Genomic DNA, 27,340 nt, shown 5'->3' on the forward strand with positions numbered 1-27,340 from the left:
GTGTGTGTTTTGTGGGGTGCTTTTGCAAGGGGGGGGGGTCTGTTTCGGTGCTGCGGTGTGGAATCAAACGGTAGCGTTTCAGCTCCGCGAGATGGCGCAGGTAGGCAAAACCGGGTACAGATGTGCAGCGATGAAACGGGCAGCACACTCGAGAGGTCACGGTTTTCAAGAAGTTGACCTCAGAAGTGGTTTTAGGCCTCAGACTCACTGATCAAGACTAAAAACGAGTGACAGAGAGAGAGAAAGAGACTGGAGTAAAAGCAAAACGCGCGGAAGTTGGGATCCGGCGCATATGTACAATGAGTGACTTGTTCCACTTGTGTCAGTATTTATGAAAGAGGCGTAGAGTTTACCCATACTGGAAAGTGAGAATCGGTCATCAAATGTTCATGGTGGCACACCAGTGGGGTGCAGCAGGTTTCGTTGTACGTAGCAAATCAAGTTGGCAGCCATTTTGAGTCCCTAGAGTCTCTCCTGAGCGAGATGGTTCGTCTCACGTTCCGGACAGTGTTTAAAGCTTAGTCTTTTCCCAAGCCACACATATTAAAGATGCAGTGGCTTTTTCAAAGTCTTCAGTTAGGGTCGGGTTTCGGGGTCCAAAACTCCCATCATACAGCTGACACAAGGCGGTCAGCGTGACTCGGCTGTGCCCGCAGTATATTGTTGTATTGTGTCCGTGACACACCATGACGGGCGTGTCAAGATAACCTAAGAACAAAACCAAACCAACAGAAAAAGGCATCACCTGACACACTCTAATGTCAAACTAGTCGACGGGTACGGCTTCATTTGTAGAAAAAGGAAAAAAAAAGTTAATGGAGAAAGGAAAAGGTCTCTTTTGTACAGTGTCATTAAGGGGTTTTGTCTGGGGACAAGGGGCTTAGTGTTACTGAAGAACAGGTTGATGATGCATGCATGGATATGGAAAAATGAGTTGATTATTGTACAGCTCGACTGTCAGGCAGCAGAAAATGTCCCGAGGGCCAGACTCATCAGCCAAAGAGCCTCACCCCCAAGCCCCAGCTAATAACCTCTACTCCTACCTTGCAAGAAGACATGGCCAGAATTAGCACTCTGGGAAAAAAAAAGGTTCCATGGTTATATATCCACCTAGCTTTTTTTATCTTATTTTTTTTCACAAAACGGCTGTCTTCGAAGTCTTTGGAGGATGGATTAGTCCGATCCTGCTCAGACCAAAGGTGATTGAAAGCGAGCCAATGTGGGGCTGGGTAGACGACCACTGAGTTGTTGTTGTTGTTGTTGTCGTCGTCATTGTCTTGCAATTGTGTGTGTGCGTGTGTGCGTGCGTGTGTGTGTGTGTGTGTTTGTGTGTGGTGACGGGGCAGCAGCTGTATCTAACCCACCCAGCTCACAGGTACACCTCCCGCCGCGTCAGTGTACCGCAGGAGGTGGGCTTGTACTCCCCGGTGGGGGCCAGGGGGATCTCCTCAGTGGGGTGACCCAGCACCTCCTCCCCCCTGCTGCCGGGCGAACCGTAGCTGGGCGAGCCGAAGGCCTCGTATGAGGAGGAGGATGAGGCCATCTTCTTGCTGAGCAGGTTGCGGTTGCGGTCGCCCATCATGTGGGCGGTGGTGGGGTCTCCGTTGGCCATGGCGAGGGTCTCCTGGCTGCTGGGCTGCTCGGCGCTGCTGCTGCTGCTGCCGCTGCCGCTCATGAAGGTGGAAAGCTTTGGTTGTTGAGGTGTGGTGGTTGACTTGGATGGCCGCCGCTCGGGCGACGTGCGCACGGGCATCCAGCAGGAGTCCGAGTGGCCATACTCGTCGCATTCCCGGGTGCACTTGCCGGTCATGGCTACGTCAGGCAAAGGCCGGGAGTCTGGAGGGAGCAGAGAGGAGAAAACACCAGTTAGCAAAAAAAAGCTTGTTTCTCCAAAGCTGGACATGGATAGAAAAACAGGAAGCTAACTCTATGACTGAAACAGTATCCTGTCACTATTTATTTGGTGTAGTATGTGGCACGTGAAAATTGGTTATTATGAGTTCCCTCATTAGATGCGTGAATCAGTTTTGCATTTCATCTCCCTAATGAGTTCTGAATGTAGATAATTTGATGGACAAAGAAAACAAAAACGGAATAATGAAGTTTGGTCGTTGTCATTTTATCACTTGCGAATGCAATCCAGATTGGACTGATGAAATTGCATTTGCTTTCATGCAGAACCCATACCACATCGGAAAAAAAAACAAGTAACAGAAAACAACAAGAAAAAGAGGACTCCACTGGCTACGACAACAGCCCCAAACTAAAATCAGCGGCGTGAATAAGAGCTGAAATAACGTCATGCTTCAAAAGGTGTTTCAGCTGGGAGGGAAGGGAAGGGAAGGGAAGGAAGGGAAGGGCAGCCATTGAGAAAAGGGAAGGGAAAAGGTCAATTGTTGTGTTTGAGTTTCCCCTGATCTAAAATCTAAAGATGTGACATTAGGCCAGCTCTGGGTGGATGTGCCGTGTGTGCATTCCAACAGGGGTGGTCATGTCTGAGAGACGGAGGCACGACAACCATTATTTTCTTATCCGGTGACTGACAGACAGCAATCACGCTCTGATCTAAGTCGCTTAATAGCTTTGCTTGGATCAAGCGCCCTGATATTCTCTTAAATCCACTAATAAGGCTCTTAACCAATTACCTAACTGGGTGCAGGCCTCAGATTAACTACGTGTACTGTATTGTTCTGTAAAGCAAATTATGTACTTAAAATCCCAGGACAACAGGTTTGACAGATATCCTTTACAGTTCACCACTTCAGTTGGTTACTACTAACGTTTTTTTCCCAGTGTGATATTTAAAAGATAGTTGTAATCTACGGTACGACAAACCAAAATTTGATTGACTTGAGATAGAAACTTGATTGGGCCTACCGTGCACCCCTGGCTGAACCCTATGTCAGCTTTTCTACGATGCAAAAATGACAATGTCGTCAATATTCTACGTTTGATGTAGTTTAATTATGATCAGAAGCGAGGTATGGAAAAAACAAAAACAAAACAAAAACAAAAAAACAAAAAACAAGCAAGAGCGAGGGTGAGTGCGAACCAAGCCAAGCATGCTACCGTTTGCCCTTACAGAGTGAGAAGAAAATAAGTTTGGACCATAGCTTACTTTTAATGCTCTTTTTCTCCTGTAAAAGAAGAGTAGAACAGAAATCACTCTTTTTTTCATTTGCATTGTGGATTCTTGTGCAAAAAAAAAAAATCATGTACTTTATGATGAAATCCTGAACAGCATTAGAATTATATCCAAAACGTTGTCAGAAACGGCAAAATTGCGCAAACTGATGCAGAGCAGACGCATGACTGAGGACACCATGCAGCCGAGAAAGGGAAAAAAAACAGAAAGAAGAGATAGAGAAAAAGAATGAGAGACTAGCTCTACTGATAAGACTATTCAATCCACATGAATCACTTGATCGGGTTTGAATACCTGTGAGTAAAAAGCATTGATAATTCTTTTAGAGTGCCATTCCATTCCAATGCTGCTGAGAAACTGTTTTTTTTTCTTCTTCTGCTAGCCTTGTTGGAATCCATTTTAATGTCACTAATCACCTTTGTAAAACATCCCCAAATCATTAAGAGTCAATATGCTGTCAAGGCTGCAGGGTGCTATTGCCATTTTTATTTATTTATTTTTCTTCCATTAGTGACTCCGAACAACAGATTGATTCTGTTCGAGGAACTGTTAAAGAAAGAAGGAAAGGCAAGACAGGAAATGGATAGAGTGCATCACGCAAACACACACGCAAGTTAACATGCCGGCTGAGGTGGGCGGGATGGCAGCTGTAAACTAGAGATGTATGGAACGAGGCATGGCAAGAGAAGCCATCTTTTTCCTGCTGTCTTTCCCTTGCTGTCTCTGGCTCGGGTTGAGAAACACAGATGCCGGGGAGATATATGAGGAGTGAACTGACTCACCCCGCGGTTGAGAATTGTTGCTAGATGGGATACAGCCACGGACGGAAGTGCCGCAAAATCTCGCCGGGCGTATTTCGTTGCTATGGCGATAGGTAGCCTAGCGGACCTCCTGAGCTGCCATGAGTTTGGATTTTGATTTTTTTAAGCCAGATGAATGACGAGTCAGATGAATTAGTTTTACTTAAAATAACGACAAGTTCACTTAATAAAAACTGGTAATTGTGTATTTTAAATGAAATATCACTGTTGCTTGTGCATAGATACTGCTTCCCAATGCTAGCAAGCCAGACATAAAATGGTAGCTAACGTTAGCTAGTGTCTGCGACACTGTAGCTATTTATCCATAGCGATAACATTATATTGAAAATTTTAATTCTGTGCATTTATCCCTATTAAGTAACCATGTTTGCCACGCTCCACCAGGAGTGAGGGACGGGAAATAAACTACAATGTATCAGATTCATCGTCAATAGCCTTTGTGGGCTTCTTCTGAATTTGCCGCCATGTCTCTCAGGGGGTTAGCTAGGCTAGCTGTCACCATAGCAATGAAATACGCCCAGTGAGATTTTGCGTCACTTCCGTCCGTGGACGTACCCCATCTAGCCACAACCGCGGTTGAGCCATCAGGCATTTCCAGATACCCATAATGCACTGTTGCTCTCATGAGGCCTCAATGACTTGCTCTTGAATGCTCACCTGTTTGCCCCTAACCCTGGATGCTTGTTAGTAGTCAGCATGGTGGACTGTTTGTTTGCTAGAGGAAAATTCCATTTTTTTTTTCAACGTGGGTGTTATTTGCGTTGTATTTTTCAGCTTTCTTATTGTTTGTTATAGTATTTTGTGTACCTGCCTCATTGTGTTGGTTTTCAGAGACGAGCCCGGACAGATACTCTGCTTCAAAAAGGCATCAGTAGGACAAGCTAATATGCAGGTTCAACTTATCTCAAACAAGTCCAGTTATCTAAACCTCTTATTTGGAAGTGAAAACAAGGTTGAAATTTAAAATCTCATGGCCAAATTTAAAAGTAAAATTATTTAATTAAATACTGGAGCTACAATTTGCAGAAACAAGCGAACATACTTAACCCTTTCTGCACGCATGCAAAATTTGTTTAGGCTTCACTGGTGAGTCATGTGGAAAATCCAGATCTTATAACAGGTATATGGTAGGTTAGGCCAGTAAATGTAACATTTCAACTTCATTTTCACTTGCGAGCTATAGATAAACTGGACTTGTTTGAGGTACATTGAACATGCCCCCCCTTTTTTTCCCCCAATTGTATCTGGCCAATTACTCCACTCTTCTGAGCCATCCCAGTTGCTGCTCCACCCCCTCTGCTGACCCGGGGAGGGCTGCAGACTACCACATGCCTCCTCCGATACATGTGGAGTCACCAGCTGCTTCTTTTCACCTGACAGGGAGGAGTTTCGCCAGGGGGATGTAGCGCATGGGAGGATCACGCTATTCCCCCCAGTTCCCCCTCCCCTCTGAACAGGCGCCCCAACTGACCAGAGGAGGCACTAGTGCAGTGACCAGGACACATACCCACATCTGGGTTCCCACTCGCAGACACAACCAATCGTGTCTGTAGGGACGCCCGACCAAGCCGGGGCAACACAGAGATTCGAACCAGGATCCCCGTGTTGGTAAGCAACGGAATAGACCGCTACGCCACCCGAACACCCTAAATTAAACATGTAAGTTAGTTTGCCCTACCGATGTTGCCTGTCTGGCATCATCTCCAAAATCCCTCCGCAATGAGGCAGGTATTCAAAATAATACAACAGGAATGATGAAAAGTGCTCCAGAAACAGGACCTAGATTGGAAAAAAAAAAATTGGAATTTTCCTCAAAAGCCCTTGTTGGGTATACTACGTCCAACCATCTGCACTTCGACTGGCCTGAATTGATGAACTGGCAATGTCCCAAGCCAGCATTGGTCTCACACATCAACAGCGGGCCCGGTATCTTCCTCATCACTATATTCTTTCACACACACGCAGAAAAACTGGCCTCAACACTATCCCGTATTGTAAATCATCTTAATGGCTGACATTTATGAACCAATGTTGAAGTAGAGGTGGGGAAAACATGCAGATGGAAAGCAGAGATAGTAGCAAGTCTTTCAGAGAGGAATTGCAGCTGTTGCGCTTGTGTTCGCCAGAAGCCGAGTCTTTCCCAGATACATGGTGCTTTTCCCTCCACCCGTTTGCTGAGAAGGAGCAGTTTCCCCCTCTAACGAACGGGTCTGTCTCCGTGACCCACGATGCCCTCTCCCTTTTCAAAATTGCCACCTCCATCTTGAAGGCTGTCCATCCACATATCACCATTGACACCGGTTATATATAACTGTCCCTTAGTTGTGGACGGATAAACAAGCTAGCACCTGGCTGTGCTCGCAGTTTGACCCGAAGCTGCTGAAAATATGAATGTAATGGTTCTTATGATATATTAGAGTCATCTCATTACAAAAAAATATATATATAATTGGATTCTTACACTTTATCCGTTTCGCGTTTTATTTAAAATACCAAAATGAGCCCCTAGTGGGGTTACATTTTTGTGATAATCATATCGTGTCGGGGAATTTTACTCTTTAGACAAAGGTCATTGCGAGGGCAGGGCCTTACCGCAGGACCAGCCAATTAACCGGATCCGGTGTAAAGCTGTGCACGGATTACAGTAGTACACTGTGATTTAGATGAGCTGTGATTTACTGTACAACAATCCCGTCCGAGGAGAAAACCCTCAATGCTGCTTCAGTGAACATCCGTCGGCCCTGTCCAGACCCGATTCAGAATTCAGGACAGAAAATATCTTCAAAGAAAAGCCCTTAGAGCAAGTACACGTACACACACACACACACATGCTCACATGCATGCACGCACACACACACACACACACACACACACTATAAACCACAACACAATACAAGTGGGTCACTTTGCCGTGATAAAAACGTGTTGCTGCAACCTTGAGATCCACCAAGCCATGAACAAGGGTGGGGGTCTGTGGTGGTGGTGATGGTGGTGGTAGTGGGTGGGAACAATCCAAGGTTGTCTCCCCAGGGCACAGGGGTTGTTAGTCGGGCATACATTGTCGGGGATATAGCAGCAAAGTGCGGGCCCCATGGACAGGCTCTCTGTCGCTGGAGGAGCCGCGCTCTGAGCCAAACAGGGGCCGGCTTTAATGTAATGCCCGAATCGCCACTGGCCCCCCATTCAGATTTACTCAAAAGAGGCTTCCGGAAGAGAAGGGGAGGGTGGTGAATGGGGGGGGTGATTGGCGGACGGGTTAGCGGCTGGCGGGCATAACAGAAACGCAGCAGCTTTTCCCTGATATATAATTACATACGGACAACAGCCCGACACCGCTGCCGTGAAGACCGCCTGCTGATGCACTGCCGTACATCACTGCTTGGAGATATTTCTGCTGCACGCTGTGCGTCTTCACACGTGTGCGTGTGTGTGTGTGTGTGTGTGTGTGTGTGTGTGTGAGGGAAGAGTAAATCTTGTTTGTGTGTGCGTTTGTGTCCGTGATCACATTTGCTTCTGACTGTACGGAGGCCTGCATGCTGAAAGCAGGCCAGTGGCTGCCCTGGCTGAGCTGTGGCTTTTCTTAGCCGGATTTAGTCAGCCGCCCTCCCCCACCCCATCATCTGACTGACGAACACTATGGGCTAATTCAAAGTGCCTCCATGGAAACTGCACAGTGGCAATTAGATGTGGATTGTACACAGACACTAAGATGTGGATAACCAGCAGGATGGAGGGTTAAACCACCGGCACCTCTCGAGTGTCTGATGGAGTCCCGCTCACTCGTCGGCTGTGCCGCATGCTAGACACCACCTCTGCTCTCTGGTACATGTGTGCATGCATGTGCACGTGTGTGTGTGTGTGTGTGTGTGTGTGTGTGTGGTGTGTGTGTGTGTGTGTGTGTGTGTGTGTGTGTGTGTCTGTGTGTGTGTGTGTCTGTGTGTGTGTGTGTGTGTGTGTGTGCTCCACACATTCACAGTGCTTTTTCACCGTACGGCACTCAACAGGTTCACGATATGTCATCATCCATATCTCTCTCTTGAACTGCAAGTCTCTCCCTCCCTCCCTCCCTCCCTCTCCCTATCTGTCTTTCTCCCTCTCTGCTTCAGCTACCATCTACTGCTGCTGAGTCTCAAGCTCAGCGACCTTTTGCCCCTCTTTTTCATCTGGAAGATTCAACCCAAACAGCTGAGACAGAGAGAGAGAGAGAGAGAGAGAGAGAGAGAGAGAGAGAGAGAGAGAGAGAGAGAGAGAGAGAGAGAGAGAGAGAGAGGAGAGAGAGAGAGAGAGAGAGAGAGAGAGAGAGAGAGAGAGAGAGAGAGAGAGAGAGAGAGAGAGAGAGAGAGAGAGAGAGAGAGAGAGAGAGAGAGAGAGAGAGAGAGAGAGAGAGCGATAAGGGGAATCAAATTGAGAGAGGATGCACACGTGTGTGTGTGGGGGGGGGCTTGTCTTAGACAGTGCGGATGGCTGGACAGCAGATAGGGGTCAGAGTGGCTAGAGAGGGTGAGAGAGAGAGAGAGAAATAGAGAGAGAGAGAGAGAGAGAGAGAGAGAGAGAGAGAGAGAGAGAGAGAGAGAGAGAGAGAGAGAGAGAGAGAGAGAGAGAGAGAGAGAGAGAGAGAGAGTGATGGATGGAGAGATAGAGAAAGTGCGTTGAGTACAGCAGGGTTGGAGCCCGTGAGAAGTGAAGCAGCATATTGAATAGAGCAGACAGTGTGTCTGCCTGAGGGCCATCATAGGCCAAACACCGCTAAAGAGAACAACGGGGGAGATAATGGGAGGCAGAAGAGGAGGGGAGACGAAAGGTGAAGGAGAAGAGAGGCACACCACAATCTAGGACAGAGGAGTACAAGGAAAAGAGCAGTGTAACGAACGAAGAGGAAGATGGGGCAGGAGAGGAAGGGGGAGGCTCGGCTGGGGGGGATGACAAGTTGTGTCTTGTGAATGTGTACACGCACACACACACACACACCACACGTGTCTGTGCAGACATTAGACATTAGCTCATTTACTCAGGACCGTATTTAGGCTGTTTGGCAGTCTCAGAATAGCCACCTGTCTGTTGCACAAAGACATCCATTGTCTTTGGGTCGGGGGGGGGGGGTTAACTCAATGCCACTTATCTCCTCAGTTGAGCCAGTCTAATTTGATCTACCTATGTTCCTTAATAAGACTACAAAAAAAAAAAATCCCCCCGCCAAATGTCATTAATTAACACTGACTAGAGGCGTTTCACATGCTTCCAATCCGAGTGGAGACAAAATGGGACACTTGTGTAAGGTCCGTCTCTTGTTTTGCTCCGTGACGTGGGAAAGCTCGGATCAAAGAGAGGACGGGTGCGTGCCGCCACCGGCTCGAAAACACCCCATATGGGTTTTACTTGATTACCCCCCCACCACCACTCTTACTCCCCCCCCCCCATTAAAAAGGCCTCCCTGTGCCCACGGCTCTATTTCACCAAGCGGAGGGATTGGCGAGAAGATGGCAGACTACATTGTTGGGTGTCATACAGATTATTCTACGCGGCTGAGGCGCGGGAAATGAAATATTTATTCAGTGAAAACCAGCTGTCAAAAATGCTCATAGCTCCATGAGAGAGGGGGGGGGGAGTAGATGGAGAGAAAGAGAGGTGGGAGGGGGGCAGAGCGTGGGGGACCACTGGATTGAAAGGAAAGTGAGTTATTTCTACCTCTGCAGTGGCTTTCTGTCTTCCCTTTTCCCCCCTTTCCTTCTCATTACCACCCCTAATAGGATCCCATTTAATTAGGTGAAGCTCGCGAAGCCGCCGACTAATTATTGCGTGAGTTTTGCTGCTTTCTTCCATGGGGCCCCTGTGGCATCGCCTAGCAGCTAAGAGGTCCTCAGCATCACAGACAGACAGACAGACAGTCAGCGAGCTAGACAGACAGAGAGATAAACTGACAGACAGAGAGATAGATAGACTGACAGAGACAGACAGACAGACAGACAGACAGACAGACAGACAGACAGACAGACAGAGACAGACAGACAGAGAGATAGATAGACTGACAGACAGACAGATAGACAGATCGAGAGACAGACAGACAGAGACAATACCGACAAAAGATACAGACAGACAGATAGAGAATCAGACAGAGAGACAGGCAGAGGAACAGACAGAGATACAGAGAGATAGAGAGGTAGACAGAGAGACAGAGACACAGGCAGAGGGACAGACAGAGAGATAGAGATAGAGAGACAGACAGAGACAGAGAGATAGACAGATAGACAGAGGATGCCAATGAAAGCCACACATGGTGTTGGCCGTGGGGAATGCAAGGAAGGAGGGAAGGAAGGAAGGAAGGAAATGGAGAGAGATGAAGGGAGGAGGCTGAGAGGAGAAAAAAGGGTGATGGAGGAAGGGTTCCAGAGGGAGAGGAGATGAGGGGGGGGGGAGAAAAGGAAAAAAAAGGCACTAAATTATCAACGCTGTGACGTCGGGTTCAGACAGAACAATATCCACTGGAAAAAAGGGGTGTACGTCTTCCTCTCGCCGAGATGTTTGCCAGACAATTAAGGAGGGATCGGCGAGAAAGAGATTTACAGCCGGGGAGGGGAGGGGAGGGGGGTCGGGGGAGAATAGGAAAATAAAAAGAGGAGACCTGGAGAGCGATGACCTTTGAAAATGCAAGTCATGGCGCGCTCTGCTAGCGACAGGATTAATTGATGGCTGGAGCGTCGGCCCACTGGCTTGTGTGGCGAGCGGTGGGTGTGAAGGAAGGACGGCTCGCCTGGAAATGGTCACTTAGATCCAAACGTCAAACACGGACCGCTGTGCTATTACCCTACTTAGGCTCTCATAAGTGAACGGGGGGCGGGGTGCATTATTTGAGGGCAATACCCCATGGTGAAACAGCTATTCAATACGCCCCTCCCTCGTATGCTACGTGAATAGTTGATAGTTTGGCGCTGAAATTCGGCCGAGCCAATGAACTGATCAGCAGAATATGAATCCTTTGGACCGTGGGAACCTGCGATGGAGTGGAGCAGTGGTGGAATGTAACTAAGTACATTTACTCAAATACTGTACTTAAGTACAATTTTAAGGTAATTGTACTTCACTTGAGTATTTCCATTTTATGCCGCTTTATACTTTTACTCCATTACATTTCAGAGGGGAAAATTGTACTTTTTACTCCACTACATTTGACAGCTTTAATTACTTTGCAGATTTAGATTATTAATACAAATGAGGAACCAACCAATAATGATGTATTTTTATAGGCTAAGCTACCCAGCAGTATATAAAGTAATTGTAATTAGCGCCACATTTACCAGCTGCAACATTAATGTGATGGACACATTATTGCATCAATAATTATAGTCCAATAATATGATATATGATTCTGAAATGGGCCATTCTGCATAATTAGTACTTTTACTTTTGCTACTTTAAGTATATTTTGATGCTAATACTTTTGTACTTTTACTTAAGTATTATTTTGAATGCAGGGCTTTTACTTGTAACATAGTATTTTTACACTGTGGTATTGCTACTTTTACTTAAGTAAATGTTCTGAATACTTCTTCCACCGCTGCAATGGAGATTACTTTCCAACAATATTAGAATAAATAATTGATCAAATCAAATAATTAGTTAATTGTTGATGATGATAATCATTTGTTTGCGGCATTAGTTGTACTTGATGGGGCCCAACGGAGGAATAAAGTCACCTACTCGACCCCCATCTTGGCTTGTCGCATCACGGGCATGTTTTTACATCACAGCAACCTTGTCGTTTTCTCCGTTCCTCTGAGGCCTTTTTGGAGGAATGCCATTGAAAGTGGCAGCAGGTGATCTATTCTTTGCTTTCTGAGCTCCTTGGAGTGTTTACTGCCCGGGAAGGACGACTAAAGGCATAATCCAGAACCCCCGCCGCGCTTCAAGTGTCGGCGGAAGGGGTTCAGAGTAGAAAAAAGAGAGGAGACAGAGTGAGGGGGAAGGATAGGGAACCCTGCTGGAGTTTTGTAATGAGCTGTCACCTTCTTTTGCATCTTGCCTTTGAAATGCCCAACCTCTATGTGGAACAAACATTTAGCTTAAAAAGCATACACACATACACACACCAGCAACAACAATGAGGCCATACTAGGCTAGGCAACGGCTGTGCTAGGGCGTTTCCAGGGGAGCTGAAAGAGGATGACATTTTGATGAAAGATGAGTTATGGCTGTGATTACGGTTTGCTGCATCTTTAATATCTAAGTTGACCGTGCTGCAGATGCACAGTCATTTAAAGATTTTATCTGCTGAAGACCTTTAGAATACACTGATGAAGTCATGTGTGGTACTTCAGATAAACTGTCACATTCGACGTTTCTTTCTGCACACCAAGAAGCATCGTGAGCGCTAGTGGTTGCTCTGGTTTCTAGCTACTCGCTGCTAGCCCACTAGCCGTTGTTACCGTGGGGGTGGCGGGCCCTTCCTGCTATACATACTGTTGGTTGTGCCCAATCCCTTGTTAAGATTGCAGTCGAAACATAAACCCAGGAAGAAATCCCTGTGTGCAGTTGGTTTTTGCTTCGGTGCATCATCATGAATTTGCATATGTTAGCCCTAGCTAAACTTCAGACCTACGCTCTGGGTGCTGGCATCTCATGGCTACGACGGCGCTGGCTGCTCAAACTGAACTACTGTCGGCTGCTTTTGCTGTTCATGACGCTTTTTGTGCGAGCACATATTTAGGCTGTAGTAGTTGTGCCGCTACTGCAAACTGACTAAGCTAACGCTATGTTAATGGTGCGGGTTAGAATTCTGGACTCTTTCAGAAGGGCCCCATACTGTTTCTGGAATAATGAGTGTACTGGGGACTGCTCCTGAGGTGATTAATTGAAGAGGGATTAACGAGCATAATTTCATTCCGGTGACGATCTCCAATTATCAGATGTTGCTTGCACTCTATCCGCGCCCCTCTGAACACCTCTCTCCCGCTTTCCTTCCCCCTCTTTCCGTCCATCTGGCTAATAAGTAGGCAGGTTGGATATGACACTCCATAAATACGGTGACCCTGCATGTCCCGATCCCTCATTCATCTCCCACGCATGAGCTCAGGCAACAAACACACACAACAAACACACATAAACACAAATCCACAGGTGAACATGCATGTGTGCACGCAGAGTGGCACCTGTGCATGTGCACAAACTCACATGGACACACACACACACACACACACACACACACACACACACACACACACACACTACGTCCTCAGAGCCCCTCTGCCCTCTAACCTCATTTATGAGTAGAACATCAGCAGGATGGTGCGAAGAGGAGAGGAGCAGAGCGAGAGTGACTCATCCTCTAATAAGAATGGAGTTGGCTTGCTGCCATACAGGGCTACCAAAACAACACCTCACCCCTCAGCAACACTCCCTAACTTTTGAATCCACAAACCCTGTGCCTTCTTAGTTCAAGGCCTTGGCCTTCCCTCTGCTCCCAGGGCACTTCCTAACCGTGCCCTTTTCTTTGGACTAGTCATTATGTTGACATCGGAAAGCCCAGTTCTGTCATTTTCTTCAGATCTAAACTTAAAAACCACTTATTCTCATTAGTGTTTGACGTGCACTTATGGACCAGTATCAGGTACTGATGCTTTAAAGATACTTGTACAGTGTCACAGTTCACATAGACCAATGTAGTTTTGCATAGCGGGTAATACAATCAGCCAGAGGAGGACACACATTTTACCAAAAAGAGCCGATGTGCTGATTTTTCCACGAATAAAAACGGTTTTCAGCCCGTGTCGACCAATAACCACAATGCATCAAAGCTGTTGGTCACTGTACATGTTTCAATTCATTATTCAGTATTCTGCTCTTATGCAAATTATGTTGATGTTAACAGTTGGGTTTTTTTTTCTAATTTTCCGATCCGGGGAGGGCTGCAGACTACCACATGCCTGCTCCCATACATGTGGAGTTGCCAGCCGCTTCTTTTCACCTGACGGTGAGGAGTTTCACCAGGGGGACATAGCACGTGGGAGGATCACACTATTCCCCCCAGTTCCCCCTCCCCCCTGAACAGGTGCCCCGACCAACCAGAGGAGGTGCGAGTGCGGCAGCAAGGACACATACCCACATCCAGTTCCCCACCCGCAGACACAGCCAATTGTGTCTGTAGGGACGCCCAACCAAGCCGGAGGTAACACCGGGATTCGAATCGGTGATCCCCACCTTGTTGATGTTTAACCTTAATACCTCCTCCTTGGGAGGGTCTCCATCTCAGTAGGTTAGACTAGTCCCTCTCGGTAAAGATCCTGATAACGGCACCTACTGTAGACTTGCGTTTGCCATCACTGCCTTTGTCGTCCCCACAGCTCTCACGGCTTTCCTCAACTTTTGCAAACATATGTGTTGTTCCTCAGCAGGCCACTCTGTCATTTTCATTCATATTCCACAATATTCCATGCTAGGAATCTAAAATTGGGTATTGTGTTAAAAAAAAACCACAAACAAACGGGCACATCCTGGTGCTGTTTTTTTGTTGGGTTTTTTTTTTTTTTGTTTCCTTGTATACCACGGGGAGATTTTAAAAAGTGCTCTGGGAGCACTGTAAGGATTAGCATTAGCTGCTGTGCTGCGGCGCACACATGCAACGCTGCTCGCAACTGATAAAACAATATGGCAGCCACAGCTCGCCCTCACACCACACACGCGCCGTGGCCTTCGCACTGTAGCAAACCTGCGTTAACAATGCAGTGTGTGCAACGTGTGTGTGTGTGTGTGTGTGTGTGTGTGTGTGTGCATGAGACTTGTGTGTGTATGCGTTTGTGTTCACAGAAAACAAGGCAGGCACACGGTAGGGTTTGATAAGACGAACAGAACGGGGATGAAGGGGGGCGGGTGTGTAGAAAATGGTAGGGCTTACTGTGCTACGATAAGTAGGTTAGAGGGGTTAAACTTTGATTTTTTTTTTATTCATTTTATTATTTTTTATGCGTGTTTATCTGTTGTTTATTATTGCTCTATATTTCTCTCTCTCTCTCTCGCTCTCTACCTCTCTCGCTCTCTCTTTTCATATTCTCTTACTGCGACTCTCCTCTGTCCCGGTCTTGAGAAAAGGAAGTCTCAGAGCTTCTCCACTGCAGCGCTTATCACACACTCCCAGGCGCACAAACACAATGGCCTGTTTTATACCATTAAATGGTTATTTGTCAAAATACAATTTCAATTAAATCTTCTCTAAAATGAAAAATAATAAATAAATTAATAAATAGACATATAAATAAAACTCATTGGTGCTCTTAACTGACCATAATTCTAAGAGAACACATCTAAATCGGGGGGTTCCTTCCTGCATATAGGTCTGTATATATGTGGGGTGGCATCTCCTACCTGGTGTGGTTGGATGTAAGGTTGATTTTGAGATAAAAATAAATCACATAAAGACTAAATGTGACCAAGGATGTATTAATTCGAAGTGAATGCTAAATGAAATGGAGTAACCTACAAAACAGGGCTTCTCGTGCTGCATATGTTCGGCCCTGAGCAGCCTGTGAAATACGAAGCTTTAGCAAGGAACATTACGCCACTTGGCAAAGATGCTCATAACACTGGCAGCACATTTGCATCAGAATGTCATTATGTGTTCTGCTTACCAGACAGATTCTGAATGACCCAGATACCGCAACGCGTGCTGTGTTCACGCCCCGCCTCATTTTTACCACAGTTGTTTCAAAGAAAGAAGCGGACTTCCTGCAGACGCCATTGCGTCCACAGCAACTCAATATGGCCCACAGGCTCCCCCCCGTAATACAGCCTTCCCCATGTACAGCCGTCCTCTCCAAGCACCTGCATCCTCAAAAATCAAACCTACTTTTAACAAGGAATTACCTGGGGCTTGTTATATAGCTTATTAGCTTGTGAGTCAGCCAGCTAATGGCCACCACACAACATGGATGGGATCCTGAATGCAGCAATTAGCTCCCAGCTGCTAGCGCGTGCTGCACAACGGCAAGCTAGGCAATTTGAATAACGACCTGAATGGAAAGAAAGGCTCGAAAGCCACTTTATGTTGTCATTGTACGGATACAATGAAATTTGTTCTCGCATTTAACCCGGTCTGTTGTATTGGAGCAGTGGGCAGCCGCAGCGCCCGGGGACCAACTCCAGTTCTTCTTTCCATTGCCTTGCTCAGGTGCACCAGACAGGAGTATTAATCCTAACACGTGTGTCTTTTTAATGGTGGGAGGAAACCCACACAGACATGGGGAGAACATGCAAACTCCACACAGAAAGGACCTGGGACAGCCTAGGGTTCGAACCCAGTACCTTCTTGCTGTGAGGCCACAGTGCTAACCACTGGGCCACTGGGCCGCTAGTGTTGGAAGTAGGCAAGTGTCACATGTAAGCTCATCAACCAGTGCTCTTTTCCTGGGCTTGAAAGCAGAAATGGCAACTACTGCTGTCTATATAGTATATATATATATACACACACTATATTTTCTTTTCTTGAACTTGAGCATTTTGCAGAAGCTTTGCTGCTTTTTGCTAACAGTGACGTGGCATCATCAGAGGCGACTGATTTGATCGAGCAGGGATGGCATGTTTAAACAATGGCTTACGTTAGCTTTACTTTCACGTTTCAAGTATATTCATGCAACAAACTGCAGATTGTGATGCTATCTGAAATACTTGGCATTGACTTTCTGCAGCGTTTGAGCTACCGTTGAATGCTAAAATCCTGTGTAAAACGACAACACCAAACTAGGCACAAATTAATCAAATTGATTCCGTTGCGAAAATTAGAAATATAAGGAATTGTGCACCTAGCACAATGACGGCAAAAGCAGTTAAATGGTCAGAGTAGTCGTGCAGATATGATCAATTCAAACTCTCCTTCCCAATGTTGGATGCAGAATATGTGGAAGCCACATAGAAATCTTTATGGATGGATGTATAATTTATGCTCTCACACCAAACTGAATTGCATCAGTTCATTGTTATGGCAGGTGCTACATATTGTAGGTCACCTGAGGGCGTTCAGAAACACTTTGGCCTTGAGACAAATCCATTATACTGCCTTGCATAAACTTCAACAAGGACCAGGGTTCATGCAGATCAGCTGAAAACCGGAGTGTTTTCTGTCTCACTCAAAGAACTGAATCCACTCCATGTTAATTCAACCCAAATGGAAACCGGTGGAGGCAGGAGAGTCCAGGATGAGGAGAAAACAAGTCTCACTACATTCTGTAATTCAATTATCATGTACGTTGCATCCACCGCCACCATCGTAGATATCCAAGTATGTGAACTGTGAATCTTGTTAGCGTGTGTCTGTCTGTGTGTGTGTGTGTGTGTGTGTGTGTGTGTGCTACCCCTTTCCCATGCCCAGCCCTAAGAGGTTTTGCATGTTGGGTGGAATTATGCAGTGTGAGGAAGCACAAAAGGCCCCGCCGAACATTTTCTCAATCCTCTACTCCTTCATTTGCCTTAGCAGTGTGGAGGGCGGCGGCGGCGGCGGCACACTGCATCTTAAACTTTCATCACAGCATAATTCTCTTTCTGGCTAATAGCACCACGGGGGCACACATCTTAGCCCGTTACTCAAAAAATCACTCCTGATCCTTGAAGACTGGCAAGTGCTGGTGGACACTCGAAGAGGGAGGTCCCTGATTGTGTTTGCTAATGTGTTTACACTTATCTGACGGGTGGAAAATAAAAAAAAAGGATGGTGGTAGAAGAAAAAGCTGCCTTGGACCGGCCGCCGGTAGGTGTCCATTCAGATGCATGCACACGCGAATTCGCTTTGACGCCCACACCCCCATCCCCAACAACACCACCTCGTATGTCCCCCCACCAAGCATGTGATTCTTAACAGGCCAGTTAAGCAATATGGAGCTACAGCGCCCCAGCTGGGGCAATACACAGTGCATTATTTAAAGCACCGGGGGCTCAATTTGTCACTCTGGCGGGCTCATCAAAGGCGAACATCCTTTATGAAATGCACTTTTCACGCTGCCTGTTGGAGGGATCAAAGCCACAGCAGCCATGGCCGTCTCTGTCTCTCTCTGTCTCTCTCTCTCCCCTCTCCTCCTCTCTCTCTCTCTCTCTCTTGCTCTCCTGCTCTCTTTTTCTCTCCCTCCAGACTCCCCTCTCCAATTCCCCATGAAGAAAAGTCAATCCACACCAAATGGATTCCCTATCAAAATAACGAGACCGAGAGAGAGAGATAGAGAGAGAGGGAGAGAGAGAAAGAGGGAGAGATGCAAAGAGCAGAGTTTCTTATTGTGCGTGGTTGACATTGGTTATGGGTGGGTGGTGAGCCAGCCGGGGAATTCGAGTGCTCAGCCCCTCTTTAGTGGTGTTTGTTTGCAAAAAAAAAATCTGTCAAGGCTAGCAGAACTGGGCTATCAAGGCACGGCAACTGAAATCCATGCTGCAGAAGTGAACGAGAGGATGCGGTGGCGTTGCACATCCCCGTGTTGCACAATTGCTGAGAACGGTTTTGCCTGTCTCCACGAGAGTCAGAGAGGCTGAACATCAGACTCTGCTGCGCACACTTAGGCCTGTACACATTCCCACGTAAGACAATACGGTCTTCAAATTCTGGTTTTCTCGTACTGGTAAGGTATTGTCTGAACAGAGCATAGGGTGTCAGGTTAAGGGACAGGTTGCCGGGCATCCGGGTAGCGTAGCGGGCTATTCGGTTGCCTAGCAACACGGGGATCGCCAGTTTGAATCCCAGTGTTGCCTCCGGCTTAGTCGGGCGTCCCTACAGACACAATTGGCCGTGTCTGTGGGTGGGAAGCCGGATGTGGATATGTGTCCTGGTCGCTGCACTAGCGCCTCCTCTGGTCAGACGGGGCGCCTGTTTGGGGGCGGGGGAGGAACTGGGGGGAATAGCGTGATCCTCCCACACGCTACGCCCCCCTGGTGAAACTCCTCACTGTCAGGGGAAAAGAAGCGGCTGGCGACTCCACATGTATGGGAGGAGGCATGTGGTAGTCGGCAGCCCTGCCCGGATCAACAGAGGGGGTGGAGCAGCGACCGGGACGGCTCGGAAGAGTGGGGTAATTGGTAGGGTACAATTGGGGAGAAAAAAGGGGTGGGGGAGGGAGACAGGTTTCCGACGGTGAAGAGAATAACTGCTGAATCCTGAAGTCTCGTGTTCGCCATTGTGCGCCTTATTTCCGGTTCATCCGACACACCCGTGTCAAACTAATCCGACATGCTCCGAGCGAGAGACCAAACTATGCAGACCGTCACTTTCCCACTGCTGCCTTTGAACCTTAAATGAAAAGAAAAAGGAAAAAGAAATCCTTCATTACTCAGCCAACTAGATGAGCCCTTCCCCTTCGCGCCCTTTTTAGTAAAACTCTCAACCAACTGAGTTTCCCTCCATCCTTCGTCTGTTCTCCGTCCTTGATTCCAGGGCTGGTGCTATCTGGGGAATGCTTATTTCCATTATTTCCATTGATCGGCGACGGGGCTGATGGGTATTTCATGAGCATCAGAACTCAAACTCTTCTTCTTCTTCTTCTTCTTCTTTTTAATGTATTTATTTTTTTATTTTTTCGTTTTTTTGTCCCATGGATGTCCCCAAATATCAGTCATCCCTTTGGGGATGGAGGGGACACGACTGTCTTTTAAGGCAAAATAAGAGCGCGTGTGATGTCTACCATACCGGTACACGCTGTTTAGGAAAACAAAATGAAGAAAGAAAAACAGAAAGGGAGAGGGGGAAGAAAAAAAAAGAGTCTGGAAGAAGTTTTGCGTTTGGAGTCATTTGATCTTGCGTGCAGAGCGATGGAGGCGCTGTGATGCGACGTGTCGGTGGAGGCCCGGGGAGGGACTCTGCTGCTAATTCCTCCTCTTGCACCTCCCCCATTAAAAATGCAGCGCCAACAGGATATTTTCCACATGAAACTTTCATAGCGTCGGTCTCGACAGCCCCCGACTGACACACCTTCGTGATGGTGATGAAGTTCACAAAAAGGCCCATCCCTTGTTTCTCTCTCTCGCTCTCTCTCTCTCTCTCTCTCTCTCTCTCTCTCTCTCTCTCTCTCTCTCTCTCTCTCTCTCTCTCTCTCGCTCAGTCTCACCCCCAGCGGGGGCCGGATAACACAGCATGGCTTATGTATGAGCGCAACACAGGAACAGGTATTGCACCGTCGATTCCCAGACAAGGCACGCACCGTGTCTTGCTGTGCGCTTTACACCCAGGGTCCATCCTCCGCTCGGCGCCCCCTGGAGACGGAGACCCGCGGGGTTTACACGAGCACGTGCATGTACACACGTGCACACGTGCACCCCTGCGATGTTCTTCATGCCTCCTGCACATGCACGCACACACGGACACGGCATAGGCCAGGGGTGGAGGGTTATTTGTTTGGGCGGTTGAAGCGAGGGGAGATGCTCAGCTTCCTGGTACTCTGACTCTGGCGATTACCAAACCTAACAGAACGTGTTTTGCAGTAAATATGTGTAAAATTACTCAATTAGCTAACCACCCACACAACCTATAAATAAACAATGCACGCGGCACAATCTGCACCCCAGCTAGCAAGCAGAATTGCGCTTAAACCCTGTGACTATCACGACCCACACCGACTCCGGCGCCGTGTTCATATTTTCATATTCTGCTGTCCCCTCCGAGCTAAACGCACATCGTTCCGGCAAAATAAAGCCCCGTTTGAGCCCTCGCTCCACCAATCCCCTCACACATGTGTAAATGGGTTCCCCCTGCAGGAGGCGTAGGCATCGCTAGCCGTGTTTACATCCAACCAGAAACGGAAAAAAAAAACCAGACTTTGATAAATGCACCTATCATAGTCATAAGCCTGCTGTCCTAGGGCCAATGGCATGCTGGGAAATGAAGAGTGCGGGAAGTCTGAGGGCAGGAAAAAAAAGTCATATTCGCCCTCGGTAAGTCGGTCACGGCGTCAGGTTAACTACTAGAGGATATTTAGTGGCGCGCTTGCCATGTGTCAGAGGACAGAGACCGGCCCCATTACAAGACTCTCATCCCCGAGAGCGCTGTCAAGACATACGACTTCCTGCGCACAAGTCATCTCGGTAATTTAGAGTGATACCAGACTAATAGTGCTGAATTTATCAATTTCCATCCAGAAGGAGAAAGCTGAAACTCCCTTCGACGACTTCCCAACTTAATCTTACAAGGGCAGAGGGAGGATCTGCCTTCTTTCCAGTTCGTTAGCTGACAGACTAACGCCGTCTCTCGCTCTCTCTCTCTCTCTCTCTCTCTCTCTCTCTCTCTCTCTCTCTCTTTGTCTCTCTTTCTATCTCTCTGTCTCGCTCTCTGTCTCTCTATCTCTTTCTGTCTCTCTCTCTTTCTATCTCTCTGTCTCTTTCTGTCTGTCTTTCTATCTCTCTCTGTCTCGCTCTGTCTCTCTATCTCTTTCTCTCTCTCTCTTTCCGTCTCTCTCCCTATCTCTCTTTGTCTCTCTCATTCTGTCTCTCTCCCCATCTCTCTTTCTGTCTCTCTCTCTCTTTCTGTATCTCTGTCACTCTTTCCAGCTCTCTTTCTGTCTCTCTGTGTCTCTCGCTCTCTCGTTCTGTCTGTCTCTCTCTCTGTCCCTCTTTCTGCCTGCCTGTGTCTCTCGTTCTCTCTGCTTTGATGTAAATAATCATTGGAGGATGAAACAGAAGCGATGGGAAAGTGACACCATGTGTAAGTTGTGACAGCAGCCGTGAGCGAGTTATTCGAGCTCAGGGGTGTGGTGACACGGTATGACGAGTCACGTTGCCTCAAAACCTGACGAGCGCCTTGAAAGTAAGGAGGAGAAGAAGAAGAAGAAGAAGAAGAAGGAAAAATTAAAAAGTAATATGTATTTACCTCCCCACGTTTCCTCATAGAGTGAGAGAGAGGTGGGTGGGGTGGGGTGGGGGGGCAACAGTAGAATGTGCAACCATATTAAGGAAGAGAGAGAGCAACATAATCAGTGAGGGAGAGGGCGAGGGAGAGGGAGAGAAGGATGGAGAGAGAGGGAGGAAGATGTGCGAGAGAAAGACTGGTAATATGCTTGGGAATTTAATAAGGCTCAGCGCTCCTCAATAATATCGCCCGCTTCACAGAGTCCTCTGGGAGACATGAAATGTGCCGATAAAGGATGATGCCTCCCTCTGACAAACGGGCGTGCTAAAAGCGCTGTAGGAAGGAGAGAGGGAGAGAGAGAGAGGGAGAGAAAGCCACGCGCCGCCGCCGTAGCTAGCGCGCATGCTAATGTGCCCCGGGCCACACTTTCAAGAATTATTCACTTTCTTCCCCTTGCGCTGCGATTCTCCAAACCTTCCCTATTTAAGGTCACACACACACACACACACACACACACACACAGCACTCCCTCATTCACCCTCCTGCTGAATAATGCCCCCCGCGTCTCGGCCTGCGTGTTCGCCGTCGCTTGTCACTTTAATCCTATCAGCTATTTTACCCTCGACATGTTTTCATGTTCACAGCTCCGTATTTAAGAGGGATGCTGATATCCGCGGAGACGTACTATGCTGAGGCTGTGGGCAGCTGGGGTCCGGTGTCTGGCTCAAGGAGCTTTTCAACAGGAAGCTGAGCCGTTCGTTGACGGAAACAACCGGTTTGCAAGTTGGCGTCTTTAGCTGTCAGACCAACCTGCTGAGCAGTAAAGCAGATCCCGGTCCGAGGCCGGTCCCAGTCGGAGATGTGCTGCACATTGGACCGTATTTGACTGCAGGTCTTCATTGCATTCTTTTTTCAAGGATCTCTGTGTGTGTGTGTGTGTGTGTGTGTGTGTGTGTGTGTGTGTGTGTGTGTGTGTGTCTGCTTGCTTGCCTGCATGTGCAAACCTGCCGATGGGAATGTACACTTGCCATTAGTGACGCACCAATTTCCCTGTTGATACCGAGTCTGAGCACGAGTCTTTAAGCATCAGCTGATACCGGGTACCAACCCCGTCCATTACTTCTGCTGAATGGTGCAGACTTCGACCATTACTTTGGGGTCCATGGGCGAAATAATTAAGAGAGAATCAGTCCCCCCCCCCCGGCTTTATAAGAAATAAGGGCTTCCATGTGCCAAAAAAATGCAGTAAATCAAGCCATTTTTCTTTTGTTTATCACGTTACTGATGGATTTTGGTAAAATAATCGATACCCCATGCTTCCGTGACCGTCAGTATACCCGTGTTCTTCATGTGCCCCACACAGTAGCGGTTAAGCAGGGATACTTTCAACAATAAAATGTGCTCCTATTGGAATAACCGGCAAAACCCCTTTCCCCTGGGCCAGACGTCTGCCAGGTTTTGCACCGGGGTAGTTCTACATGCCTCAAACCATCATATCATGGCAGCTACCTCGCCATGCGGTAACCTTCTGCTAAAGTTGCCCTACTTCGGCGGTATTGACCCTGCAAGCCCGGTCGGCATGAATGTGCTTCAAAACCCAGTGTGTTTGTGTTGATAGCCCCATACGACAGGAAGTGGTACCTCACCGCCTGCCATGTACCCTCACCCAAACAGAGACAGACAGCCTCTCGCTCTGCTGAGTCCTATGACATTTACATACCGCGCTAGCTGGTAGTGTAGCAAACCCTCCTCCTCCTCCTCCTCCTCCTCCCCAGGCACTACCAGGCCTTGAATTTAGGACAGGCGCTTTCTCGGCCGCTCCTTGTCACCGGCTCGCCGGAGTGCAGTCACCCTCAACAACAGGAACCCCTAAATGTGTACCTCGCTCCACCGCCGCCCAAACGCACCGCCGGCTTTCAGACAGGAGAGACAAACCGTGAAAGAGGAGAAACATGGCCGATCTCGCTGTCCTTTTCACACCCTCCCCCCGCCTCCTCCTCCTCCCCCCGTCTGAACAGTCATTGATGTTTGCACTCTTTCTTCCTCTAGAAACTCCCTCCGTCTATCAAGCCTCACCTGCTCTTTTGTCTTCGCTCATCTTGTCTCTCTCTCTCTGTCCCTCAACCGCTCAATCTTCCCTTTCTTTTCTTCCTCGTCTTTGACACCTCCGAGCATCTCTCTTATTATCTTTTCCCTTCTCTTCTCCCTCTCTTTCTTCCTCTCGCTCCCTCTCCTTCCCCCGACACTCACCCCACCACCGCTCTCTCATTATCTGCCTCTATCTCTGCTGATAGGCAAATGACTCCCTATTGGCAAATTCATGAGATTGATCATTTTTACACGGGTGGTTGGATTTACTAAAAGGGCCCTTCTCCTCTCTTCCCCGATAAATGGCTCCTACACGGCGTGCTAAGCTACGTGGCACCCACACCCATGCCACTAAGACTCTGAAGCCCCTATCACTTAACATGCACTGGGCTCAACTCCCAAGGAAGAGAGCGAGGGAGAGAGAGAGAGAGAGAGAGAGAGAGAGAGAGAGAGAGAGAGAGAGAGAGAGAGAGAGAGAGAGAGAGAGAGAGAGAGAGAGGAGAGAGAGAGAGAGAGAGAGAGAGAGAGAGAGAGAGAGAGAGAGAGAGAGAGAGAGAGAGAGAGAGAGAGAGAGAGAGAGAGAGAGAGGAGGTAGGGGTGGGGGCAGGGGGGATATAGAAGAGCAGAAGGGTAGGGGGTGAGGAGGATAGTCTGAGCAGAATACTAATAAACCTCAGCACTTGAAAAAAGGAGTGTGTGTTCACGTGGGCTCGTGTGTACCCATGTACATTTACATGTGTATGTGCACGAGCCCATATGCAGCGATATACACATATATGTGTATGTGTATTTGTGCATGACACCACATATATATATATATATATATATATATATATATATATATATATGTATATATATATATATATATGTATATATATATATATGTATATATACACACACACACACACACACACACACACATAAATGCATGTGTAGATGTGCATATGGATACTCTGCACGTACCCATAGGCATACTGTGATACCGACTTGCAGAATTCTCCAGATATTCAAATCGCCTTTTGGGAGTGTGCATCAAAAAGAAGGGAAGAGGAGGGGGGGGTACACGTGTGATGATGGTGTTCGCACAGTGAGAAGGAGAGGAAGAAAGGCGGCATTAGCATGATTAAAGGGACAGAAACGAACGACTACTGTTTCTGCTGTCTCGGCAAAGCCATGTGACTACCACAACGGGATTTAGGCCAAGCATATCAGACATACACGCTCCCTGATGGTTTGACGTCTCCTCCGAAAGAGAGCCGGAGTGGCGGGAAGCGAGCGATGGCGGGTGGTGTTCGGGGGGGGGGGGGATTGCGGAACAAACATGCCCAACAACAGGCAAACCTGTGATTTCTGTGAACTTTTGAGATTTTGTTAAAGATAACTACATCGGTGTGTTATGATATGGAGTGTGTGTGTGTGTGTGGGGGGGGTGTGCCGGCGTGTGCGAGATGCATCAAATATTAATGGATGCGGGGTCGCTGGCGAAGAGCCTCATTATCACAATTTCTTTTGGGGGGGGGAGAATACAGAATAGAGAGTTTCTTTCATTGCAACAACTGCTGACTTGCAGGAGAAAAAGGAGGCTACTAAAAATAGCCTCAAGGTTTCGTGCGCTGCGAGCCCATTTCGCCGCCATCATCTCAGCCGGAGTTCAGAGCGGCTCCTACACCGACTCGTGCTTATTACTATTCAACCTACATAGCCAGGTTATGTGGACAAATTTGTAAGGATTGTAGCCCTTAATCATTCGGCGCTCGCGTTCCTTGCCCGGTGTCGGAAAATTGTTCAAAGGCACTACAATGGCTCGGCGTTCAGCAGTAATCTTCTTGAAAGGCAAAAGTCATTAATTCTGGCTGCCTATCATTTGGCTGATACTTTAGCTAGCCAAGCACTCCTGGCCAGGGGAATTTTCCGGTCAGAGCAAGGAGGACACTAACCTTGCTTACGTTTGCATAGTCAAAAGCACATATTCCTACCCTTGCCCGTGGCAGCACTCGCCCAGCATTCATTAATATTAGAGGCAGAAGGTAAGGCAGAGAGAGAGAGAGAGAGAGTGAAAAAAAAGATTCTGTGGTACATTAGCGGCCAGATTTATTGACATTTTTGCGCCGTGGATGTGGCAGGTGCTCTTAGGGTACTTATGAACAGAGGAACTCCCCTCAACTCCTGCCTCCAGAGATAAGGCGGGAGGGGGAAAAAAACAAAAAAAACCCACTAATGTTCTGTCAAGGTTGCGGAGTCGTTTCGGGAACGTTATGAACGCTCTCTGTCTTGTCGGGGCACAGGAGCCGCTCGCTGACAGAAAGCACGGGATGATGGAGGGCCCGTGAACGGCTCCTCCAAAAGGCTGAAAATCGCCTCCTGGACCTGGGGATGGACCTTGAAATGGACTAAAAAAAAAAAACCTTCGCGCTCTCCGTGACAGGCTTCTAATCTTGCAGACGACTGTAAATGCTCATCCATGAGGAGGCCCTTGGGTGCATGGCTGTCACACGGGGCCAAGTCGGTGCAGCTCAGGGTGCAAGGATGACGTGGAGAAGAAATACAGTAGAGCTGTGGCTAATGCGGCAAACAACCTAACAGCTGCAGAAGACATTCAATGAAAAATCAAATGCAAGCAGGAGTCATGAGTAGTCCCTCTCTTCAGGGGCTGAGTTGGGCTTCTCCTCATATACGTCCTATCATAACATCTCCATGCTGCAAAGTAGGTCTTCCTGCTCACTCTAATACTATCTCATTGACCAAACCATTGATGGCAAATAAAGAAATTAATTCTCCCTCTAACTAGGCTCATGACTTTCTTCTTGATCTGAAAACCCTTTTTGGAAACTGCCTCCATCTTCCACTTTGCAGCACGTCCCCCCCCGCTATTCATGCGTCCTCTCCTCTGTTATGTCACTTGGACCGAGCCCAGCCGAACTCGGTATGGGCTAACTGAAAGAAAGGGCCGTAAAAATGCATTACATTCCCCAACCCAGGAAACGGCGGACAAAACACACTAGTAAATCCCTGTCAGCTAGCCAGGGTCTGCAGTAGTCTAGCCTTTGTGGAGCGCTCTATTCATCATCCAGTCTGCCCCGCCGTGTCTTTGTTTTATCAGAGACGTGCAGTCACTCTAATGCGGTTTCAAGAGATGAATCATGGACATCATTCCTGTTAAAATTTGATAAGACTTGCAAATATGACTTTGATTCCGGTGACTGAATTTAACATATTTAATATGTGTATATAATATATATATATATAGTGGCGTCTCTGACTGTGTGCACGTCTGTTTTGCAGGATGCTTGCACGTACGCTTGTCCCTGTCCAGAACCACAACCGTGACCTTTTCACCCCGGCTCATAACTCATCCTCCTGGCCCATGGCAAACCTCGGACTCCATCGTTCCCTGGATGGGAAATGATGTATGGAGCGACTCGTCCGCTCAATACCCTTTAATTGTATTAGGCCTAAAGTATGAGATTAGTCTTCCAATCTGTCCAGAAGAAA

At 47.6% G+C, this 27,340-nt stretch overlaps 1 protein-coding gene across 1 annotated transcript in view; it reads right to left on the minus strand.

Annotated features, from left to right (window-relative positions):
* Window positions 1-1,369: 1,369 nt before the first annotated feature.
* Window positions 1,370-27,340, minus strand: part of pcdh7b (protocadherin 7b) — a 133,276-nt gene continuing 107,305 nt past the window's right edge. The window contains 1 exon segment of the mRNA XM_056300459.1: window positions 1,370-1,836. Within this exon segment, the coding sequence (XP_056156434.1) occupies window positions 1,370-1,836 (467 nt within the window).

Source organism: Lampris incognitus, chromosome 20 (genome assembly GCF_029633865.1).
Source record: "Lampris incognitus isolate fLamInc1 chromosome 20, fLamInc1.hap2, whole genome shotgun sequence".
In the NCBI taxonomy this organism is placed as follows: domain Eukaryota; kingdom Metazoa; phylum Chordata; class Actinopteri; order Lampriformes; family Lampridae; genus Lampris; species Lampris incognitus.